The sequence below is a fragment of the Pygocentrus nattereri genome, chromosome 25 (assembly GCF_015220715.1).
Source record: "Pygocentrus nattereri isolate fPygNat1 chromosome 25, fPygNat1.pri, whole genome shotgun sequence".
In the NCBI taxonomy this organism is placed as follows: domain Eukaryota; kingdom Metazoa; phylum Chordata; class Actinopteri; order Characiformes; family Serrasalmidae; genus Pygocentrus; species Pygocentrus nattereri.
Genome location: NC_051235.1, coordinates 10446952 through 10472066, shown reverse-complemented (window position 1 = coordinate 10472066; position 25115 = coordinate 10446952). Strand labels below are relative to the sequence as shown.

General features: G+C 38.6%; 1 protein-coding gene across 4 annotated transcripts in view; it reads left to right on the top strand.

The window, feature by feature from the left end:
- Nucleotides 1–25115, top strand: part of il1rapl1b (interleukin 1 receptor accessory protein-like 1b) — a 432112-nt gene that overhangs the window by 22756 nt on the left and 384241 nt on the right. For all 4 annotated transcript variants that reach the window (XM_017722075.2, XM_017722074.2, XM_017722078.2 and 1 more), the window contains exon 2: nucleotides 12008–12109. In XM_017722075.2, the coding sequence (XP_017577564.1) occupies nucleotides 12028–12109 (82 nt within the window). In that variant the 5' untranslated portion in view covers nucleotides 12008–12027. The remainder of the gene's footprint in view (nucleotides 1–12007; nucleotides 12110–25115) is intronic.

The following is a 25115-nucleotide window of genomic DNA, read 5'->3' as shown; positions in this document are numbered from 1 at the left end:
CTTTTGGCTGAATCACATGGATGCCTCCAGCATTCACTGGAGCGGTTTGCAGCTGAGTGTGAAGTGATTGGTATGCGGATCAGCACCTCCAAATCTGAGTCCATGGTCTTAGCCCAGAAAATGGCATGCCCACTCCAGGTAAAGGGAAAGGATTTGTCCCAGGTGGAGGAGTTTAAGTATTTCTGGGTCTTGTTCACAAGTGATGGGAAGAGCGTCTGGGACAGGCGGTAGCAGTAATGTAGTCACTGTACCGGACAGTAGTGGTGAAAAGGGAGCTGAGCCATAAGGCAAAGCTCTCTGTTTACCGGTCGGTCTATATCCCGAACCTCACCTATGGTTATGAGCTGTGGGTAATGACCGAAAGAATGAGATAGCGAATACAAGCGGCGGAAATGAACTTTCTTTGCAGGGTAGCGGGCTACACTCACTTTGATAGGGTGAGGAGCTCGGCCATATGGGAGGAGCTCAGAGTAGAGCTGCTAGTCCTCCACATTGAGAGGAGCCAGCTGAGGTGGTTCGGGTATCTGATACGGATGCCCCCTGGACGCCTCCTGGTGGGGGTGTACCAGGCACGGCCTACCGGGATAGGACCCCGGGGTCGTCCTAGGACCTGCTGGAGGGATTCTCCAAGTTGGCCTGGGAGTGGCTTGGGGTCCCTGGGAATGAGCTGGAGGAAGTTGCAGGGGACCTGGGATTCTCTGCTCTCCCAACTGCTATCGCAACCCTATCTGGATTAAGTGGTTAACGATGATGATGATGGTAATGATGATGATGATGATGATGAATTTCTCAATAAATAATAGATTTTTGTTGTGGCTGTTCACAGTAAGAATTCAAAAGTTCAAATAAAGGAAAAAAGAATATATATATAATTATTATTTCTTGTATATATATGTCCATCCATTTTCTAAGCTGCTTCTCCCTTAGGGTCACTCAGCCGGGGAATTGAACCCAGGCCCTCCTCACTGTGAGGCGACAGCGCTACCCTCCGCGCCACCATATATATTAAAAATAAAGTACATTCATAAACTGAAAGGCACATCACATCTTGCATGAGTTAGGGGAACAATTTGCTCAATTTAGCAAGTAGCAAATGTCCTTATTGGAGTCTTTATAATAAAATAAAATATCAACTGTATCTATTCTTAATATATTGCTAATTTTTTGCCTATATCCTTCAATGCATCACACCAAACATACTTAGAGTGGATACAGTCGAAAAAGATGTGTTCAGTACATTCATTTTTATAACCACAAAAGTTACATATATTCTCTACTTTTATATTTTGCGATTGTACTGTAGCAGGGATAATATTTATGAAGGATTTTGTACGTTACTTCTTCGATTTTGTTATTTAATACATATTCATGTTTCATGCTAGCTGAACCAAAGCTTAACAAAGAGCAAAGTAAGTCTGCGTTTTTGTTTATATTATATTTTTAGCCTGTACTAGGACATTAGTACACACTGAGGCTTATTTACAGCCAAAACTGGTAAAAAGCACATACAATGTTGTGGCTCCCAAGGTGGTTTAATTTTTGTTGAAAGGACAAAATGGCTTTTCTTAACATTTCGGTTGTGGGTTAAGCCTGCTAGTAAGGAGTGATCAGTGCATGGTGCCAGCGCATGACCATTTGCTGAAGCTGTGTGTGGCTCAGCCAATATTGCACAAGATTGCGCAACTGCCACCAGCCCAGTCAGCGAAATTGTAATGAAAATTCCTCGCTATACATATACAAAAATGTACAGGTGCTACAGCTATTCGCTACATTTCATAAAACCTTCCTTTTCTTTGCCAAGTTGAATAAATCCTGTGCAGTCTGATGCTGTTGCTTCTTCTGCCTTGATCGGGCACCCACTGCTTGCCAGCCTGGACTGGTTTGATCACCATTGAGCTTCATGATGTACAGCACTGTGCAAGCTTCACCATCATGAACTGACCCTCCTGATGCTGCATGAACTAAAACAAATCTAATTAAGCATAGCTCCACCTGTTTTCCCAATTTTGTAGTTTATTATTTTATACTAATGCTGTTTGCTGTCCGGAGCCGACGTGCCATAGAATGGGTTCTCCTTCTCAGTCTTGGTTCCTCTCAAGGTTTCTTCCTCTTGCTCTTAGGGAGTTTTTCATTGCCACTGTCACCATTGGCTTACTCATGGGGGCTCTGACCCAGATTTTTCTGTAAAGCTGCTTTGTGACAACACCTGTTGTAAAAAGCATTATGTAAATAAACTTTGACTTGACTATTAGCTACAAAAAGTAATGCTACTAGTAACTCCTCCCCATCCCTGCTTTTACCAATAGAATACTACTCCTGCACCAGTTTTTAAAGAATAAACTTTTTCTTTTGTGACAGATGTCTCTGTTATTCCAAATGAAGCAACAGTGATAAGAGATCTTTCTTTTCTCATCAATTCCTCTGAACATAGCAATACATCCTTAAAGTTGGTCGAATTCGACTGATTGAATTAAATTAAGCTTTTGAGATCTGAGCCTTGTGAAACACATATGAAGCAATTGTGTTGAAAAATAGCTTCAAGATTTTGAAACATTTGACAACCATTTCTCTAGTGACATCTACTGGTCACATCATTTCTTGGTCATTTTGACTAAGCGATGCGGTTAGATTTTCCAGCTTCTTTATGTACCCATTATTAAAATGGTTAATGTAAACAAAAGAAAAGAAAAGGTCTTGTTTCAAGAGTGTGACTAAAGAAGATTTACTGATTGGAGGATTCAATTATTATTAAATTAACAAGTATTAGCCTAATTAGTATAATTATTAACAATGATCAAAATAAATATAGTATTTGCTGCTTTCCCTTTTCTAAAGAAAAGACAAATTGAAATGTGTTTGGACCACTTTAAACAATATTGGAATTTGTAGTTGAGCCCTTTCGGGTTCTGGAATCAGATGACTTGGCCAAAGTGTAAATCACAGGTTCAGTCTCCAGATTTCAGTGGTTCTCCGACATTAGCTCTGAAGCGAATTTAATCACATGGCATCTGCAATTTACCCCACACCTTGAAACAGTCCTTCCAAACATCAGCAAGAAATTTAATCTCATTACTAACTATTGTGGACAGAACCTTAACTGTAGCTGGGAAATCACGAAAATATGGTCAAATTCGTGCGATAGCATGATAGCCTGGGAAGGCGTGTCGCAGTGCAGGTTCTCAAAAAAAAAATTACAGGAGCTGCCCATTTAAATGCATTTTAACACCACTTAGAGCTAAAATATCTGTGTAAGAAATGCCATATTCTTTCATTTTCCTGTCATGTATTCTTGTAACCTTCTCTTGGGCTGGCATTTACTCTGGAGTAGCAGAAGTGTAGCATGTGTAGCAGATGTGGACTGCAGAGCAATTCTTCAAGTGCGATGAAGTTCACATTAACTGTGCAGGGAAGGCTGTATGAGGTTTCAGGGTGAGTCAAAAGGGAGATGATCCAGAACTAGTGGAAACTCTAGTGATATTTATGTGGATGTCATGTAACTGCTGAAAAACCTAGAACATGTTTAGGAAAGCTGGTGGCTTTATATATTTTTCAGAGCGAGATCAACAGCTACTGCAGCATGTTGTAAATGTTTGCCAGTTCATTAAAGAAAATATTAAATATGGTTTAGCCTAAAAAATGTTGATTTATGTGCAAGGTGATTTAAGTCGGTCAGATGCTTTACCCCTACACCTTTTCCATGAACTAATACTTATTATTTGAAATCAGTGAAACATGCAAGCATATTCTCACGACAGTGTGTGCCTAATAAAAAACTTTGGGTCTATATATTAGCAACAATAAAATAAAAATAACAAAAAAAAAAAAACAGTCTTTGCCCTACTCTTGCTAACACAAATGTCTTGATATTTTTGTCTTGGAGATTGGCAGGCAAGGGTCACAAACTAAATAGCTTTAGATTTACGCTTTTTTCAGTGTTTTCAGTTTTTTCTTTTTATTTGTTTGTCTTTGTCTTTAAGTTTTAGTATAGCATTTCAGATGTCACCAGGTCCAGATGTCTCTTTTGATTAGAGGCTTTTTGTTTTATCTATAAGTCTAATGGGTTCTACTTGTCTTTAATACCAATTAAAATTTAAAGTTCTCACACTTTCTGTTTATATGATTTTGAGTTTGATTGACTTTTAAATTAGTGTCAGTGGCTTGTGGGTGTATTGCACTTGGAATTATATTGCTCTCTCTCTCTCTCTCTCTCTCTCTCTCTCTCTCTCTTGCTCTCTTTTGAGCACTACCTCAATATTCCAGAAATGTAGTTGCTGGTAATCTTAAATAGAGTAATTCAGTAAGTAGGGAGCTAGTTGTACTGTGTGCACGTGGGAGAAGGGTTTGCAATTCTTTGTGGATATATGTGTGTTCTTGAAGTGCGACTAGTGGGCCTTCACCACAGTTTCTCACAAATAGAAATGTTAATAACTTGCAAAGACAGTGGGAAAATCAATTTATCACCATGCTCCAAAGAGTGAGAGGAGGTACCTGAAGAGAGAGAAGAAGAACCAAGGTGGATGGCAGGTGGGTTTGGGGAAAGTGTGAAGGGCAGATAGGAGGGGAGTGGGATTGTATGAAACTATACAGCACATTCCTTAAGTTTTACAGTCCCTCACTCACTCACTCCCTCTGCTCTTGACAGATGCTACAACTGAGTAATTGAATTGAGCTGAATTCAATGGGAAGAAGGGAAAAATGGAGGGGGAGGGAGAGAGATGCTAAGACAAGCTAGAGAAGGGGGGGGGTTTGGGGCGGAATATGACAGTGCACATACACCCACCCACACACAAACCAACACACACACACACACAAAGTACTGTGAGATTTTTCCTTGTGTTGGAGCCAGACAGGGATTGCGGAAGCAGCTTTTTCATTTTAGAATTATAGCAGACAGTTTGTTTGACAGTTTTCAGTGACTGGAACTTGCATATGGAGGTTTTAGTTGTGAAGGTATAAAACCTGTCTGAGCTATCTCATATTGCAAATTAAACCATTCCAGCCTGCTCAGTTTTATACAGACTATGAAGGAAGGGTGGGCGATATGACAAAAATATACTAGTAGTTTCTTATATTAATAATATTCTAAAATATATGATACTTCTAGACATTTTTCTGGTACTTGATGCATATCACAATATGTTGTGTTTCTGTTGGAACAGACATAAAATTATTTTTCACATACTGCACTGCATTAAATAGGACCCAACAAACTGCAAACTCAAAATGCTTTCATCCAGAAGACGACACTGGTGCTTAAAGCACAGCAAATACATGAAATTTCAGAAGTGTTGATAAGCCAGGCATAACACAATGGAGATGTTTACGGAGGACACTCAAAGAGGACAGAGCCATTCCGACTTTTAAGTTCTACAGCTATTAGCTACAAAAAGTAGCATGCTACTTAGCTACTCCTCCATCCCTGAACATGACCATATCAGAGCTACAACAGACTACAAAAAATAAAGAAAACCCAGGCAACTTAAGAAACACTGCATAGGAAGTCCCAACACAATGAAAGTGAACCACAACACAATGGAAATGTTCCAGGAAGAATCAAAGGGGATGGAATACCTATGATGGAAAATCACTGACAGATGTAAAGAAGACCACAGATACTCAGATACTCACATCCCAAGTTCCAGGGATGGGGGAGTAGCTAACTAGTACACTACTTTTTATAGCTAATGAAAGTTTCTGTAATTGCAGCATGTTTCCGAAATGCTGTTCAGGTGTTGTAAGTTTGATATGTGTTTTCTGTGTTTGCAGTGTGTTTGAGTTTGCAGCATTTTTAATTGTACTGTGAATAGGGTCTTGTCACCCACTGTACTAATAATTAATAATAATAATAAACTCTCTTTGCAATGCAACATGCATTTGGTCAGTGTTTACTACTAATTTAATTATGATACAGATATCATCATATTGCTATTAAATGTTCTGAAAATATAAATATAAAAATATAACATGCTGCCATGTTAGCAGTGTAGCCCAGCATCACTTAAACATTCTGCTCTTCTAGAATACAGGGCATATTTTAAATGTCTATTTGAAGTTTTGATCTAATCTAAGCATCAGTTCTGACATGGCAACATTTTTGTTTTAAAGGGCTCATTTCATCAAAAATTTTCCCCAATTTTTGGAAATAAAATTTGAAGTTTAGTTTCCAGTGCATAAAGTACTATACACATATAGAAACTAAGCTGCAAAAATGCCTCATTTGAAGTTATTGTTTCTGTGATGTCTTGAAAACCAACACATTTACATATATCCACCTATTCAGCCTACATCAGTTTTGCCCCACTCATAGCACAGGGCAATCAGAACATAGCTCATTTACATAGACAAGCCTTAGAGACATAGTCACAAAAACAGTTATTGCAAGGGATAAGGAGAGGTTGAAAACAGTCATGTCAAATGAATTATGTCTGGTTTTATTAAAAAAAAAAACATAATAAGTGGACCTGCGACCCTGACGGAGAAGCGGCTTGGAAAATGGATGGATGGATGGATGGATAAGTGGACCTCAGGTGATCCAAGAACATTGTAGGATATGGCAAACTTTAAGCAAATACCTGTCGATACCAATATAATTCTGACATCATTGTGCAACCCTATATAACACTAGGGCCAAATCTCATTTCACCCCTTGCTCCTACCACATAGCCATTAGCCCTCCATTTTTCGTTTTCACGCCTAGGGGTAGGTTGTCTCGATTTTTGTTGTGCTGCAAGGGTAAGGATAAGTGTTAGAGCTGAATGGTCCTCCAAACTGAGTTTTTATTAGAGGCACACTCCAAATGGAATGTTATGTGAAAAGAAAATGTCAAATGGCTGTGCGAGCATTCACAGAAACCCACAAATGTAATTATTTTCACAGTTAAAAATTAGGATAACCATTGTATTGTCTTACTTTAATGTCATTTCAATGTATTATGGTCCTTTTCGTCAGCACAAGCATAAAATTAATTGTATGCTGATGTCTCTGTAGCTAGCTAGCTAAATTTCCCATTCTACCTTAAATAGTCCAGCAGTACTGACGCTTGAAGTGCCAGAAGGTAACTGCTGCTCCATTTAAGATGGAATGGGAAGCTAGCGAATAGCTGACTTCAGCTTCATTTCACCAAAGAAATAGGGGTGGGCAATAAAACATAACTATCACATCACCCCATGTGATAATTATGTGTTTAATTTAGGGCATATGATGCCCTAAATTGAACTAAAACCCAGCAGTGGGGTCGCAGAACTTTACTGCTCCTCTGCTATCCCTGCAGAATGGCATGGTAGCCTACAGAGCACTGCTAGTAGCCTGTTAATGAAGCAGCGTTCTTTTTCATTTTGGGGTTGTCTCATTTTATAGGGGAAGATTTCAACCACCAAGGGACAATGTGACACTTGAAAACAAGGGGTAGGGGTAAAAATAAGAAATGGGATTAGGCCTTTCTTTCTTTCTCCTCACATGATAGCTACTAACCTGGGAGAGTGAAGGATAAGATAGTGCCCCGTGTGAAATCAGTCACTGCATCTTTTTAATGTTGTTCAGGGCAGTTGGAGGAGATTGCTAATTGCTCAGTTTTGTGTAAGTGGTGTAGTAGCGGCCGTTGGCCAGCATAGTGTTCTATCTATAATGTTGACATCCATTCCTATAGCAGTCAGAAGTGCCCTTAAGAATACCCCTTATCCACCATACCAAAAGAAAAAAAAAGGTGATTGAAACTGTTCCCAATGTGTTCTCCAGGAGCCTATAACAAGTGGTACTTTTGGACAAAAGATTTACACTACTTGGAAGGGCTGTCCTTTACTGTACTATCTCTCTCTTGCTCTCTTGCATTCTCTCTCTCGATCTTGACCGCTAGCGCTGTAACTCCCAACTCTACAATTAACAGCAAGATCGGTTTCCTTGGAAACAACAGCACAGTGTCTTGCATATTCAAATGGAACTCCAGTGCGAGCGCTAGCTTGCAGTTCGGGAAATGTCATTTTGTCACATTTTGAATTCTATCATATCACAAAGCCTTTAATCCTTGTTTATGCATTCCACATCACCAATCTCCAACAGATGATTCCTGTCCTGACTCTATCTGCCTTTCTTCATGTTAGAGATAGTAGCGTTAGTGGTTGAATCTGTGAAAACTTGCTTCTCTGCAGATGTGCTGTAGGGGATTTTTTTAAACCTCTTTCTTAGAAATGTCAGAGTTTTTTGCCTTGTAAAGCTGGAAATAGTGTGGCGGGGTGATTAGAGTGCTCGTATGTCACCCTGTATGCCTCTAATCACCCGAGAAAGAAGGCAAGGGGGAAAAAGGGAGCCATAGCCCCCTTTTCTGATGCGCTTTTGTTCGAATGTTTGCACTCTGCCAGAGGGGCAGCTAATTAGGAGACGATTCGGATTGCTGTGAGTGCTGAGGTTGAGTGAGTGGGCGAGAGGGGTGGAATTGGTGAAGCAGGCCCCGCACAATGGCTCACTCAGTGAGGAACTGCGTCTGTGCTGTCATTCTTGGATACTGGCCAGTTCTGGAATGGCACCATTGCTGTCCCCTGAGGCTAGCTGTGACTGAAAGGGTCTCCCTCACCTTCACCCACCAGGCATCCTCATTTTCCCCTGTCAAGATCCCCCCACCTCCCCTCCCCATCTCCCACCCCGCTTTTTGCACTTTCTATGAGTAAAGTCTTTGTCAGGCTGAATGGTCAAGTCAAAGTTTTGTAACATGGTGGTGGATGTGTCAATTAAGGTGACAGGTTCTTTTAAAGTGGCTGTTTGCATGTCTTTGTGCTCTTTCAATTAAATTCCTCTCTCTCTCTCTTTCTCTTTCTCTCTCTCTCTCTCTCTCTCTCTCTCTCTCTCTCTTGCTGCCTTTCTCTCTCACACTCTCTTTGTCTCTGGCTGATCTTCATGATATTTGGTTTTTGTGTTAGTGGTTGTTTATTAAATGCAAGTTTATTCCTTCCACATCTTGACAAAGTTTTTGATTTGTTGTTATCTGATACTATATCTGCAATAGAGATATAACGTATAAATATCTAAGCAAATGCCAGTGTGACACTCTCGAGCAAAGCTGTAATGCACATCATTTCACTCCTCTCTACCAAGCATTAGACAGCTCAAAGGCTAATTGGGTGTTATGTAGATCTGCTATTTGTCAACTACGACAAACATGTTTTTGACACTGATTGTATTACTATAGCCTACCATTTGCACAGTATGTAATTGAAGCATTCAGTCAGTGTATGTACTAGAGCAAAATTATATGTTGAATTGTAAGTTGACCAGTGTTAAATGTGTCGTTTGTAGATGTCACTCTATTTTGAAAAAACAAAAACAAAAAAATAAACTGAAGGAATCATGGCCTAGTTAAAGATGGCATCACAACAATTGCATTTTCATCTGATCCAAGTATGTGTATGGCAATCTGAATGCCTTAAAATGCATTTCATTGGCCTGTAGCTTGAACAGGAACTTAAAATGGTGAAATCCTTAAGCAAAATGGAAGAAAAGTTCTGCATGTTGGCAATACGAATTCCATTGAAGGAATGATAGTGGACAAAGAATCTGTGCCCTTGTTTTTTAGAGATAATGGATATTCCTGTAAAAATGTGCGATGCAAAAGAATTTAGAAATGTTTATGCTGATGCATGTGGTATTACACATTGTGACTTATTTTGCTACCTGTGGAAATGACTATTGTCTATGACTAGTTTTCTCTGTGGTCATGAATAGCAAAGGTACACAATATTGCCAAAAGTATTCGCTTGTCTGCCTTCACACACATATGAACTTGTGTGACATCCCATTCTTAATCCATAGGGTTTAATATCATGTCGGTCCACCCTTTGCAGATATAACAGCTTCAACTCTTCTGGGAAGGCTTTCCACAAGGTTTAGGAATGTGTTTATGGGAATTTTTGACCATTCTTCCAGAATCGCATTTGTGAGGTCAGACACTGATGTTGGATGAGAAGGTCTGGCTCGCAGTCTCCACTCTAATTCATCCCAAATGTGTTCTGTCGGGTTGAGGTCAGGACTCTGTGCAGGCCAGTCAAGTTCTTCCACACCAAACTTGCTCATCCGTGTCTTTATGGACCTTGCTTTCTGCACTGGTGCGCAGTCATGTTGGAACAGGAAGGGGCCATCCACAATTCATCACTCCATAGAAAACGTCTCCACTGCTCTAGAGTATTCCTGTGAATAGTCCTGTGTGGTTGGTTAGTGTAGTGGGAAACACCTCTGCCTTCTATGCTGTAGGCTGGGGTTCAATCCCCACCTGGGTAAGCACCCTACACTACACCAATTAAAGTCCTTGGGCAAGATTCTTAACACCTTTGCCTACCTGTGTAAAATGATCAAACTGTAAGTTGCTCTGGATAAGAGTGTCAGCCAAATGTCATAAATGTAAATGTAGAGTCCAGTGGTGGTGCTTTACACAACTGCATTCAAAGCTTTGCATTGCACTTGGTGATGTATGGCTTGGATGCAGCTGCTTGGACATGGAAAACCATTCCATGAAGCTCTCTATGCTGTTCTTGAGCTAATCTGAAGGCCACATGAAGTTTGGAGGTCTGTAGTGATTGACTCTGCAGAAAGTTGGCGACCACTATGCATTTGCTGACCCTGCTCTATCATTTTACATGGTCTACCACTTCGTGGCTGAGTTGCTGTTGTTCCAAATCACTTTCACTTTGTTATATTACCACTGACAGTTGACTGTGGAATCTTTAGTACTAAGGAAATTTCACGACTGGACTTGGCATCCTATCACGGTACTATGCTGGAATTCAGCTCCTGAGAGTGGCCTATTCTTTCAGAAATGTTTGTAGAAGCAGTCTGCATGCCTAGGTGTTTGGTTTTATACCCCTGTGGCCATGGAAGTGATTGGAACACCTGAATTCAATTATTTGGATGGGTGAGTGAATACTTTTGGAAGTATATTGTTTCTTTTTTAATGTCATTTTAACCATACAGTAGTAAATCAAATTTAGGGTAGTCTAATATTTTTACAGTGTGTAAAAGGAAGATCAATGTGATATTCTGATGAGTTAAATACAACTATTTGTGAATGCAGCGATGTGTTTTTGAGCCCATGCAGTGATTTCCACTGCAGAATCAAAGCTGTTTTAAATCTAGTGCCACCTGAGGACCTGAAGATCACAGCAAGCCTTTATTGGTTTTCCTCCTTGTCCCTTACAGAGATTTCTCTAGTTTCCCTGAGTCTTTTAATCATATTTTGTACCACTGATGATGGAATCCCCCAAGTTGTTTGCTATTTTACACTAAGAAACTTATGGCTTTCATTACCCCAAGAGAGCAGCACCTTATTAACATTAACTCACACTGTAAGTGACTACAGAGCAGGAAATATGAGATTACTGAAATAAGATAAGCCATTGAACTACGTTGCTAAGGTTAGTGTGTTTTACACTGTTTGTACAACAGATGTGTAATCTGGTGAACTTATTCTTGAATTGTTGTACTATTTACATGTGTAGTCTTTGGCAGAGTGGTGAAACTTTTCTTCTGAAAGAGGCAGCCTCTCTGTGATTATGTTTTTATACCCAATCATGTTACTGACCTGTTGCCAGGTTACCAATAGGTGATTATTTTAGCATTGCACAACTTTACCAACCTTTTGTTGCTGGCATCAAATTCAAAATGGGCAAATGTTCAAAATTTTCAAAAACAATAAAATTTTTCAGTTTCAACATTTGATATGTTGTCTTTGTTTTTTAGTTAAATATCGGGTTACAATTATTTGCACATCATTGCATTTTGTTTTTATTTACATTTTACACAGCATCCCAACTTTTTGGGGGTTGTAGATTCGTTTAATATAGGATTGATCAAATGATTTGTCCAGCCTTTATTTTGTAGAACATCAATTTTACATTTTCTTTGACATTGCACTTGTTTCAGTGAAATATGAAACAAGTTTCATAAACTGTTTCTCCAGCTCTCATTTTAAGACTTAAAATAAGTCATGCATATTTAACCCTTTCTTCTCTTTCTGGTTTCTTTGCAGGACATTGAGACAGGGGAAAAATGAAAGCACCCATCCCTCTCCAGTTTCTCCTCTATGCTACAGTAATTAGGAGCTTAAAGGTGGTGTCCAAGCGAGGCTCAGGTAGGACCACATAATCATGATTATAAAAAAAATACAAAAAACTGAAGAAGTCTTAAATAGTGATAATAGTGATAATCTGGTGAACACAAGCTGAAGCGTTCTTGGGTGTTGAAATAACTGGAATTGAAACAATTAATTATTAAGATGACAATGTCTTTCGGAGGGGAATGCTAGTATGGTGTATCTTTAGGTGCCGTGGACAGGCTGATGTACAGTATAAAACCATGAATGCAAAACAGTGTGCAGTATGTAGGGATGTAACGGTACATGGTCTATTGCCAAACTGTTTGGGAGGTCCTCTATTGTTCAATATGCACATGTGAACCACGGTACTATGATATATGATTTTGCTATAATTTCCAAAACTTGCTTATTGTACTGCAGTCTACACACATATTGTACCCTCAGATACAGAGAACATCACTGGAGCCTAACACTATTTCCCTGGAGCCTATCAGTGCTCTCTATGTAAATACAAGCTGCAGAAAAGTGGGAGGAGCTAACAACAAATAAATAACCTTCAGCTCCAATGTGACAATGATATATTTCATTAATTTTACCCAAGTAGAGAATAAAGATGAACTTAAACCTGGCCATAATCATCTCTCCCTGCTAGCATTCTATAACAGTGCTCTGTTATGTGACACAACGCCACATGGCACAATGTGTGCACAGAGCAGTGGCCTTTACAATGTCTTCTCCTGTGCACATTTCAACAGCAAAGTAATTCCTAAACTCTATGAAACATCACAGAAAGAAATTGAAAATGAATTGACACAGACACTCTAATTATTTAAAATAGAGAAGTAAAAGCACCAACAGGTTGTAAAACCAGGCCTAATCAGTCATTCTGCTACTTTTCTGAATGAAAAAATAATTTGTTTGTAGGCAAAATAAAGAGTTCATTGTTTAATGGTTGTTTAATGTTTGCTTAAATATTAAGCTGACCTTGGTGGCCCAAAGACCATACATACAGGACTGTGGGCCCACTGTACTTGATAGTATGCAGAAAATGGAAAAGAGTAGATAGTAGAAATAATAATTTAGTTTTTGTAATAATAACTCAAATATAATCTATGTTTACATGGCAGCTGTGCTTTTTAGCTTGGCATTGGCAAACAGCTATTTTAGTAATGTGTTCTGTCACTCCCTAAACTCGATAGCGTGTATGAGAACATGAGTTTGTTTGTGTGTCTCAGTGCAAGGGCTTGTTTTATTGCAATTGCAGGTGAGACTTTAAGTATTCTCAGTGCTAAGACACAATGGGTAAAAATATAATTCTTGTGTTGCTGTTCCAGAGACATCAGCAGTGTATGTTTGCCTGTTTTAATGGTATATTTGGGTGCTAGGAGACACTGCAGCATTATTACTTAACTGCAGGACATCTCTCTCAAGCATCTCTTTTGTTTGTGTAAAGTCCTACTTCATCTCTTTCAGAGGAGTTTAACTTTGCTGAAACAATGCCATTTCTGACACCATTTTCTGAGACAAAGGCTACTCATCAACTGCTCTTGTTTATTTAAGACTAAATGATGGAGATGTATATACACTCACATGCGATCCTCAAGGAAGTTGTGCTGCTGTGGCTAAACAGTTATCGTGTTATAAGTTGTTTTTATGTTTTTGATGATGAGTGTGCATGCAAGCATGTGTATGTGGATTTGTGTGTGTTCTTACTCAAACCGAGGTAGAGAGAGGTGTCCCGTCTCACGCAGAGGTCCAGATGGCCTCTCTCCTGGTACGGGGTGGCACGCACCTCCACTGTCATTATCAGGACTAATCTGGGGCAGCGGGGTGTGACACTGTGCCATATTGGAGTTGTCGCGTGGGAACACGTTCAACATAGAACCGGGGGGAGCATATTGGAGATGGCACAATGAGGGTATCGCATCAGACGAATGCTGTCTCTGCTGAACAGATCCCGTGGGTTTTGAAGTGTCAACACATGTCCAAAATGCTTCTCCACTCTTATCTTCAAGTGCACCAAGTCCAAAAAGTCCTTTGATAAAACAAATCTGTCTTGCTTTGAAAGACATGTATTTTCCATATTTTTAGCTACATCTAATTAGACAGTGACTTCCCTGTCAGGAAATACTTGGTATATTATTCATTAAATGATGCAGTAACTATTTATTTTAACTGTGGCAGTAAACCTCTCAGAGGTCATAAAGTGACCTTTTACAATGTCTGCTTCTTTTTATATGTACTCCAAAAGGTCAGGGTAACATTGAACCCACTGATCATGTGGCCAGCAATGGACAGAATCATTCTCTTTCTCTGCTTACTTGCAGACTATTTTAAATAGACATGGCTTTTAGCTTTATTGACTGAAAATTTCATCCTAATGTAACAGATGTCACAATGGCAGAATGTAATTTTCTTACTTACATTTACCATATATTATTAGCCCAAGGTAATAAATATATGTATGGACTGACTAGGGCAAGATGTTCACATGCATAGTTTAAACAACAGTCAACATAAACACAACTCAACTCAACTGACCAGCAGTGGCACACCACAGTGAACACACAAGTTCAGCTAGTAGGCTGATATGCTAAAGGCTAAACCAAGATTAAGGGCTTTCATTACCCCAAGAGAGCAGCACCTTAACATTAACATTAACACACACTGTAAGTGACTACAGAGCGGGAAATATGAGATTACTGAAATAAGCTAAGCCATTGAACTACGTTGCTAAGGTTAGTGTGTTTTACACTGTTTGTACAAAAGATGTGTAATCTGGTGTATCTGGAACATAGTGGTAAAGCTAATAGCTTAGGAAGAATTTCAACCTGTAGGCTTTATCACACACTACTCCTGCTTTTCCACAAAAAAATGGCATCAGAAATTGCTTCATGGTATAGTCATAAGTATCACTGTTTTCATGGCTATTACTGATACTGCAAGTGGCAATATTGGCGCTGATATTCTATTGAGATGAAGCTAGAGACTCCAGCTCTTCACCAGCATGACACACATTTGCAGTGTTTGTTCGCATAAACGTGCTCACCTCTTAATGTGGTCTGTTGAGACTCCTAGTGGAACTGCCAACACAATTATCATCCTCTTTTATCCCACAACCATATGGAGAGAGGGGGGTGATCTCATCTTCAGCAAACCTGAAAAGGAAGAACAACAGTCAGTTTAGCTATGTAAAAGTATACTTACCTGTAGAATGTTCACAGATCTAAAGGCAAGTCAGTTTCAAATACAGTGGATAGCAATTACTTTAATATTGTTTTATGTGTACTGAGTACCTACCCTTTGTGTTAATCGATTTAATCCTGGGCGGGGTTAGAGGTATAAATACACGGGGAGGTCAGCCTCACAGGGAGGTTAATTTTTAAAACAAAAATTTGGAAGGAAGTCTCTTCAGTTTCTCAGCCTCAAGACAGTAGAAAGTTCCTGTGCTGAGGTTGACCCAGGGCAGAGAGTGTGGACCAAGATAATGGATGTTTGAGGTCTTGAACATTGTTACATACTTGTTACAGTCCTTAATTTTGGTAAATCTAGGACAAACCACTTGGTAATTTTGGTAAATTCTAGACCAACCACTCAACCAGGCTTGAATCAGAGAATATCCACCATCACAACAATGCAGTATTGATAATGGTGCAAGCTCAGTTCATAGCAAGCTGTAATTAGAACAGTGTTTTATATGTTGGGAAATATCTGTGTCTTTCAACTGCAGTGTTTGTAGGACAGTGACAGCAGAAAGCACATTGAGGCTAATCCAAGGAGCTCCCATTTCACGTTGTTGGAGTCTTTTCTTCTTCACACTGTAGAAAAATGTTCTGTCCATGCTATGTAAAGCAACTGGTACTTGCTTTTTATTCAGAACGACACACTGCACACCCAAGTACTGAGCAAACACACTGCGAAACTGTGCAGCTTTGGCAACACTGTGCACTGAAGCAAAACCAGGTGGTGATTTATATAATATAACAATATAGTCTCTCAATATAGTAATATAACAATATAGTCTCTCTACAGCCTATATGCAAAAACAAGTTTAATGTGTTAATGTGTATGCCTCACAGATCTGTCCAGTTAAATAGAGTAATGTCAGCATGTGCATAGTTTAGTACCACAAATGTTGACTTTTTTCCTATCTATTGCTAGCCTACGTGTGTTCACCTGCTTTGGGGAAGCAGCTATTATTGTGTTTGTGTGTGTGTGGTTGAAAAGGGGCTAAAATCATAGTGTTTACCTGGTGGGAATATTACAATAAGGAATGCTTAAAGTGACCTGTGTGTCTGACCACCGTGCTGTCAGACAACTCTTCTCTGTGTGAGCAGACCCTCGTTCACTGACTTGAGTCATTAGTTCAATAGGTTCACGTCAAATGGTATCAGCTGGTATCAGATGTTGGTATTGGAGTGTTTTTATGAGGTCAAGTACGAGTAAATGAGCAGAGTATTGGGCTGATACCTGATACCAGTAACTTAATCAATGTGTCCCCAGTAGATACTGGACATTTTGATACTGGACGGATTACTTGGTTTGCACATTTGATTATTTGTACTGGAACTAGTGATGCACTAATATTGGAATTGTGGACAATACTAATATATAAGCATTTGTAAAATGTAGAAATTGGGATTACAGCTACCTGGATTAGCAAATAACATCAATTTCTAATAGGGTTACAAATGCAGTAAAATGAATAAAAATGCTGAAGTTTCAACACAGTAGCCCAGCACTACGTAAACGTTCTGTTTCCAGAGTACAATAAATACATCATCAGATAGGTTTGAATCATCTAAACATCTTTCCTGATTACAGTGTATATATTTTTTAAAGCTAATATCCACTGATACCAAACAAATATAATTGTACCTGCCTAACTGGAAGACAGCAATCCTGTCTCTGCTATGCCAATTATGAGATATGCACTGGTACTCAAGTATTCGGTTAACCATTTGAGGTACAGTATTCAAATGCTAAAATTGCTAATTGCATACTTATTCCTTGTTTGCCAAGCTGGTTAGGTTAGAGAGGTAGTACCGGTATCAGTACTTGGTTAAAGCCGATCCTCAAGGTATCAGTATTGTAAGGGGAAAAAGTGGTATCTGTGCATCTCTATTTGCTAGGCTAACTAGTATAGCTGATATTAGCTAGGTCCAGGAACAGATTGGCAGCGGTTGATTTTTTGGTGCCATATACTTATTTTAGCTATAAGTGTTTTTTTTTGTTTCTTTTTTTCCAGCTGTTTTTTTTTCATAGGTGCTGGCTGAACTGAAGAACTGGAGTCTAGGGAAAGGAATAGTGACAGCTGCTCTGTAATGAAACAAAGAGTACGAAGGAGAGGATTAGAACAGAGGATGGCATCACAGTAAGGCGGGTAGTGAGGAAAGAATGGTAGAGAGCAAAGGAAAGATGAAGAAAAAAGAGACAACAAGATATGCTGCAAGGCGAGAGAAGGAAAGAGAAAGTAGCAGAGGGAGAATGAGACCAAGAGAGTGAAAAAGATGAGTAGAGCGGTAGAGAGAGAGCAGGGAAGAGAGATGGGAGTTTGTGAGGAGAAGACAGAGTGGTAGTTGGAGACATTGGACATTGGGGGGAGGAATAGACAAAAAGAAAAGTATTAGCAGAAGGGAGAGCTTTCTGCTTTAGTCCTTGTCCTAGTCCTAGTCCTGGTTCTTGCCCCCATTAGAGTCCATTGTATAGTCTTCCATAAATCAGCACGTTTGGTAATGTGCCATAAATCCCTGTTAGACCCCAGGGATTTATCATTTACCCATATTTTTATCATGGTTATTCAAGCAAGGTTAGGCCCTGAAAAATATTGTTCCTTCCCAACCCCACCTCAACGTGTTTGTGGGAGAGCACAAAACAGAGAGTGGCTGCCTCTAAAATCTGTCCAAAGACGTGAAATGGAATTGTGATGGCTGTGAACAAGGCACTGTTTTTACATAATCATTTACTTCTCTGAATCACAGTGGTATGTATCAAAACCGTTTTGAAAGGCCTTGTCTATATGAGAAATGGCTCACATGAATGCACAGTAAATTATGAGCCAGTGAGGGTCTGTACCTCATGCACTAAAACTAAGACAAACAGGGCACATTTAGTTGCGTTTTAGTGGCTTGCCTTACTTGCAAACAGTACTTGATGACACATTATTTAAGCGTTCCTGCTTAAAGGAATAGTTCAGGAAATAATCATATTTAATCAATTTTCCACTTACTCCAGATGTAGTTGATCAGCCATTTAAGACATTGTTGTAGTCAGATTCTTCCATATGAACCAGATTCTTCCATATTTATGATGGTCATTGTTACAAAAGCTGATTCTAGGTCAGTGCTCCCACTGCTTGAGTGCAGACCCTGTTGTCTAAAAAGGCTGCCCACAGCATTCAGCTTCACAACAGGGTTTTGATCAAATTTATATTTAATTGTAAATCATACTGTTGTCAAGTCTATGTGACCTTAATTAAGTTAAGCAGTTGGAGCAGGTTCAGAGAAATTTTGCATATGTATTTTCATGGAAACAATTAGGGCTATTTGGGTCTCTACTTGACGACTAGAGTTCGTTAGCAATGACTGCCTTGAAGCTTAATTTCTTAACTAAAAAAGCAAAATGACCCTTGTCTGACTATATCTGCAGTAAATAAAAGAAAGAAAACAGTGTAAATTTGTTTTGTTTTGTTTTTTTTTTACTGAACAATTTTAAGAACTTGAAACATGAGTATGAAACATGAACCATTCATAAAACATGATGTATATGCAATATATATGTGTGCAATGTATAGGCCTACATGGCTGCTTTCTAGGGAATTTTGCCTGATATATTGTGGAGTTTTTTATAAGTGATATTATTATTGTTCCATTTTTCATACATCACTGAAGGATCTTTTGATTTTCCTAATGACTGGCAAAGCTTACTCAGAATGCTACACTTGTAAACGAATATATCAAGTATTCAATTAAAGCCTCCTTTAGCTTTAACATTACTAGGTGCAAGCTGCCTTGTATTATGCTGAGGGTTGAATCAACATATATTTTACTACATACTCATTTTTACAAAGACCTCACAAACATTCATGTGTATAGCTTTTGAGCTTACCAATGGTTTTATCAGAATTTGGAAAGCCTTTAAGAACTTCTGGACATAGTAAACATGGAGAAAAAATATGAATATATTGAATATATATGTCATTCAAGCTTCTCTGAACATACCTGTCATTTGCAGACACCCTGAGGTGTTTAGCAATTTATTATTCTTTTTTAGATTTATGATCAGCCCCTACATTCTCCTCCCCACAGTCTTCTGCCCTCCTTTTTTATTCCCTCACCTTCCCCTCCTCTTTGTCTCTCCCTCCCTCTTGTCAGTTGTTTAGAACATTGATACTGAATAAATGCTTGACCGAGCAGTGGAAAATATTTTTTTTGTGCTTAATACAGAAACTTCTCTAAAACAGAGAAGAGAAAGAAACATTTCTTCCTCACTGATGCAGATTCCCATTGAGTGAATGAAAGAGAGAGCGTATACACTTTATGTTTATAGCATGTAATAAGTAACATGCTGGGAAAACAGTACGGAGATCAGTATAAATTATGCTACAGTTGCATATTTATGGCCATGCAGAGCTTGGACAGCACTTGCTGTTCAAATCCAAACTACCTTTGAGCCCAGTAGATAAGAGAAAAGCTGTGAGCGAACAGAGCTCATGCCCATGGGTAGCCATGGGTGCAATCGCATGAAAGGAAGGAGATCCTTTGACACTAGTACAAAGAAAAGGTCTATTTTTTCAACACTGAAAAAATGAGAAGAGCAGGCAAACTTCAATCTCACACAGGATTTTAAACCACATTATTTCTACCAAAGATCAATGACTATATGATTTTTTCCTGCTTTACTTTTTTAAATTTTAATTGTTCGGCACACGGGCAAATATTGCCACATAGAGGTGTCAGACGATTAATGTAATTAATTGTGATTAAACATGTTTTGCTTCCTTAATAATGATAATCTCATTTGTCTCATGCTCAAATTTGACCTTAAAAGATTAATTCCACTTAAAAAGAAGTGAATTTCGCATTAGCTATATAAGTAGACAGAATAAGCTTCATCAGAATGTATTTATTACTTTCAATAATTGAATATCATTATTTTTACTATGTGAATGCATGTTCATATGAACTGAACATCAAAATTACATGATTTCTGGACAATTTCATTTTTCATCACTGATATCCAATGAGAGCAACAGTGACTGCATGTTTTAGTTCCCCTCAGCTCCCTCCATCATTATGTCTTTTCTTCAAGGGAACTGTGGTTTTTCACTTTGCAGTTGGTTTTGTAAGTTGCTGCTTATTGGTAGTTCTTGTGCAAGCACTGTCCAGTGTAGTCTACCAAATTACTCATAAATTCACAATGTTGTAGTAGCTGGAAATACTTTATCTAGAACAATAGAAAAATGCATTCATGGGGTCAGAAAAAATAGTATTGTTAATTTAATGCATTATTAATCTAACGTTGACACTACCAAAGTCAACAGGATTTGTCAGCTTGCTTACTTTTAGCCGTAATTATTTTGACATAATATATTTTGTTCATGTGGAAATCAAGTTAATTCAATGCAGTACAATGCACTATTTTTATGGCTGAAAATGTAAGCTGGGCAGTAGATGGTAGTCCATACTGAATTAACTTGATAATGTTTCACATTCTGTCATTTGAATAGTTTACCATGCATTATGAATGGGGATCACTCTCTCCCATTTATTTGAATGTATTGGAAACTTCTTTCCCACAATAGCTTCTGTATTGGAACATTTTGCTATGGTCTAACTGGAGCAACAACACAGACCCATTTATCTTCTTAATCAGTTCTGATTCATATTCAGAAAGACTGCATTCAGCAGAACAACAACCAAACACCAGACAGTGAGCTCTCAAGAGTTTCTCTGCTGGGCAAGCAATTACAGCTACAGCTTGTGACTTTTAAGGTTATTTTGTTTACATGAACTATATAGTGTGCATTATATGCATTTAGTGCTATTTTGTCCAGATATATATATATATATATATATATATATATATGTATATGAATGACAATATTAAATTGAATTTTATCAATACTGCTCAGCCCGACAAGACGATCATTTACTAGACAAAAAAAAACAGAAAGCTTATATGTAATAGACAATTTAAATACATGTAATAACTAAACAAATAATTTCAAAACAATCAACAACTAAAACAGAGTTTTCAGCATTTAGTGTGTCCACACACACTATTTTTTACCATTATTACATTATTACATCTGTTCTTCTCAAGAGAATTCTTTTACGTTTTTCAAAGAAATTTGCAGAGATAGTATTTTTCCACACCTCAGAGTTCTGTCCTAGAAGTTGGTTGCATTTTCTCCCCACAATACATGTAATCCCAAACATATTCAGTAATGTTGAAATGTGGGCTCTGGGGTGGTCAGTTGATTGTCTATTTCCTTTCCTCTGTAATGGTTTCTTCACAGCTATGGATCTTCTCAGACCCATAGCATTGAGTCATCTTGTTGCCCATAGAACGATGAACTTTTAAAAGTTCATTTTTTATCTGATAGTGGGAGTTATGGTTGTCCACCAGCAACCTAACCTTGCAGGGTTGTTAATAGTCTTGTAATAATTACATTTTATATATAACTATAACATTTTATATATAACTATAACAAACATATAACTATAATAATTTAATGTTTAATGTTTTTTTTCAACTGATTTTCCTTTGAATTTCCTCTTCCAGTTGAATATCTTACATGTAATCTCCTCAGAAATGCCCCCTGAAAAGTGAATAAATAGTACTAAATGATCATTTTGACTGGAAATGAAATAAATGAAGGGTGGTCTCTGGTTTTTGCACTGTATTGAATGCATTGATTAAATTTCAGTTGAATAGGTCATAAGTGAATTTTATACAAGATGAACACCGAAAGCCTTCTCTAATGCCGAGTGAAACACTCCTGTAATTTATTTTTCCAGAGACACTGTGTAAAGGCATTTGATTCTTTGACATCTTGTCCTCTGTCTATCTCTTAGTTCAGGATATGACCCCTGTAGAGTCAACAAATTAATTGGCAATTTACTTGAAATTCTTTTTCTGGTATAATAGCAACATGTAGCATTCGTCTCTTGTCCAGCCTCAGTGATAATTTGTGACACCACTTTTAGATGAAAGCACTTTTTGTTGCATAGGGTCAAAGGCTCTCTGCTTCCTATTATGAAAATAAATCTGCGCTTATGAGAAACAGGCAAAGCAACAGACCATTAGTCATTGTGCTTGTCTATTAATACCTCATAATAAAACTGCATGTCTGAAAACCTGAGCAAATGAAAGGGACATGGGCTTGTCTAAGTTACAAAGCCATTCTAGTTCTTCTAAAATCAGGGTCAAACATGATTGTCCAATATAAACACTGACATTCATGGTGCATATCTGTCATGCTGCTTGACTAAGGTCAGAGGTCCTTTGTTTGACATTCTTTTTGCATGTTTTGTAGAGATTGATAATGCTGCTATTCTCAGTGATCTCTAAGTAGAACTTGTTCACTTGAATGTGGACTGAGAAAGAGATAGACTTGGTATTAAATGCCTTTGCATTTAAAAGCCTTTGTGATCGGAATGTGTTCAAATGCAGTGCTTGATCCCAAGGCCTTCTTAATGGGAATTCAAATGTAGGCTGACAAACTTTAAATCTAAGGATGCAGTGAGCTAATCTGATATTTTTCATGCACATATTGATTATCTTTGGATTAGCAATATGGAGAAATATAATGTTACAAACACAGTAAAATAAATAACATGCAGATACTTTATCATTCTAACCTGGAGTAGTATAATAAATACATCAACAAATGATGGTTTGAAATATTGGTCAACTCTCAACATCTGTCTGATGGCAAAGTAAATTTCAAGCAATTATTTGCTGACACTGACATGATTGCAATATTATTGTGCATCCCTAATGAAATACACAGTCCAGACTGTTACAACTGCTAAGGAGCCATACCTAATTCGCTGCTCTTTCTCTGTAACTAACATGCCTGGAATGCTCTACATTGCAATTTTGAAATGTTTAGCAAAGTATTTTTGCATTTTTGGAAACATGGCATAGCCTGCTCTGAAGGCCCACCAACCAAATTGAAAAATTTAAATATTGTGCTATCTGCATGAGATCCGATCAAGGTCTGGATGCAGAAGCTATATTTGAAAGGGACAGATGTAAATGTACTCTTTCTTAATTGAATGATGATCAGATCACCACAATGTTATATGAACATGGTATGACAAATGGACCAATGTGAATGGTCAATAAATGACTCTGAATAAAATGATTATGAAAGTGAATCTTAATATTAAGAATGTTTCTTTCTTCTACGGAGTTTCCATTTCAGAGATACAAGGTTTTGTTATGACAGTGACAATATGCTATGTGTTTATTTCTGTATGTGATGTCCTTTAAAGCATTGTACTGAAAATTTTTCGTTTAAGCTGTTACAGTTTATTCGAAGACATGACTTTTATCATGTTCTGAAACCCAGGCCTTGGCAAGAGAATTCTTATGTCCTGATCCCATCATACCACATACACCATACCCACAGCTCTTCCTATTTCATTTACTGGTCTGTGGTGATGCCACAGGCTAGATCATGTTGCTGCTGCTCAAATGTCATTTGCTTTTCCACTGCAATATTTACCCACACTGTTCAAATAGTGATTCCAGTGGGCTGTAATGCTGCCGGTTACAGCGTTCGCTCTGTCACGCCTGATGGAGAGGCGCTCTCAGCCCCGCTGATGGGAAGAGCCAGGCCTGCTTTCCATTAGAGCGTTTGGAAATAGATCTCCAGACTGTCTATTCATTCAGCCTCACCATTCACCACTTTCTGATTTTTACGCTCTGCCATAATTTTGCAGGAACCTTCAAGGGCGCTGCTGACACTCTATTTAAAATGACGGCATCAGTACAACAGAGTGATTTTTTTCCTTTTTCATGGAGGGAAGGGTTGTCAGGATCGATACTTCAGTTAAAAATGGATTCCCTTCCTGACCCGAATGGGGCCACTCATGGTCTGACCAATAAAACGGCAGGCACTTATTGGAAGAGACAGTGATTTTTAACAAGGGGCATCAGCAGCACACAAATTCAATTAGGGCTGTTCACTTGACTTTGTAATTGATATTAAAGGATGTTAAATATGGCACCAAACTGTCAGCAGTGACGAGGGGAGGTTATTTCCCATGAGGAGAGAAGATGCCCTTGGTGTAAGGTCCACAGCTGTGAAAGTGGTTGTAGTGCTGTGTGTGTTCCTGCCTCTATGAAGTCTTTGTGTGTGTGTGTTTGTGTGAGAGACTGGGAAAAAATGGAAACGGCAGCATTATTTCACTGCTCTTCATTACATGATTGCAGGGGAAATACAAGCTGGAGCTGAAGCAGTGGCTGCATAACTGTTGGGGATTAAAGCAATGGTTTCATACTTCTGCTCACACAGAACATTGGCATCACGCAATATGTTATGGAACTTAACCACTACAAGCAAACAGCAAGCCCACAAACACGGGCAAAGTTTGTAAAAGAGTTAGAGAATTTGGCTGTAAGTTTAAATAGTACAGTGTTTCTAACCCACAATACACTTCCAGGTTTTTTGGGGAAGGGAATATAAGAAGCCCTGAGGGGCGGCACAGAATATGCTTGCCTGTAACCCACATTCTGCAACCCTTACTGAGACAGTGCAGGAGAGGGTGTTGCAAGCATATGGTGACACAATTGGAACAAATAAAATTTGTGCGCGCCAGTTTTAGAAGCTGGGGGATCTATTCCACAAATTAATTTATAATTAGATTTCCCCCTGGGTCAATTCTTTCAATTCCCCACCAGTGGCAGTATTGATTGCATCTTTGCACAGAAGGTGCCTATATTCTCTCCTTTATGGAGCACTGTAATTTTAAGGTTTTACTTTAGCAGCTGACTGAGAGGACTTGAAGGGGATGGCTGCCCAGAGATA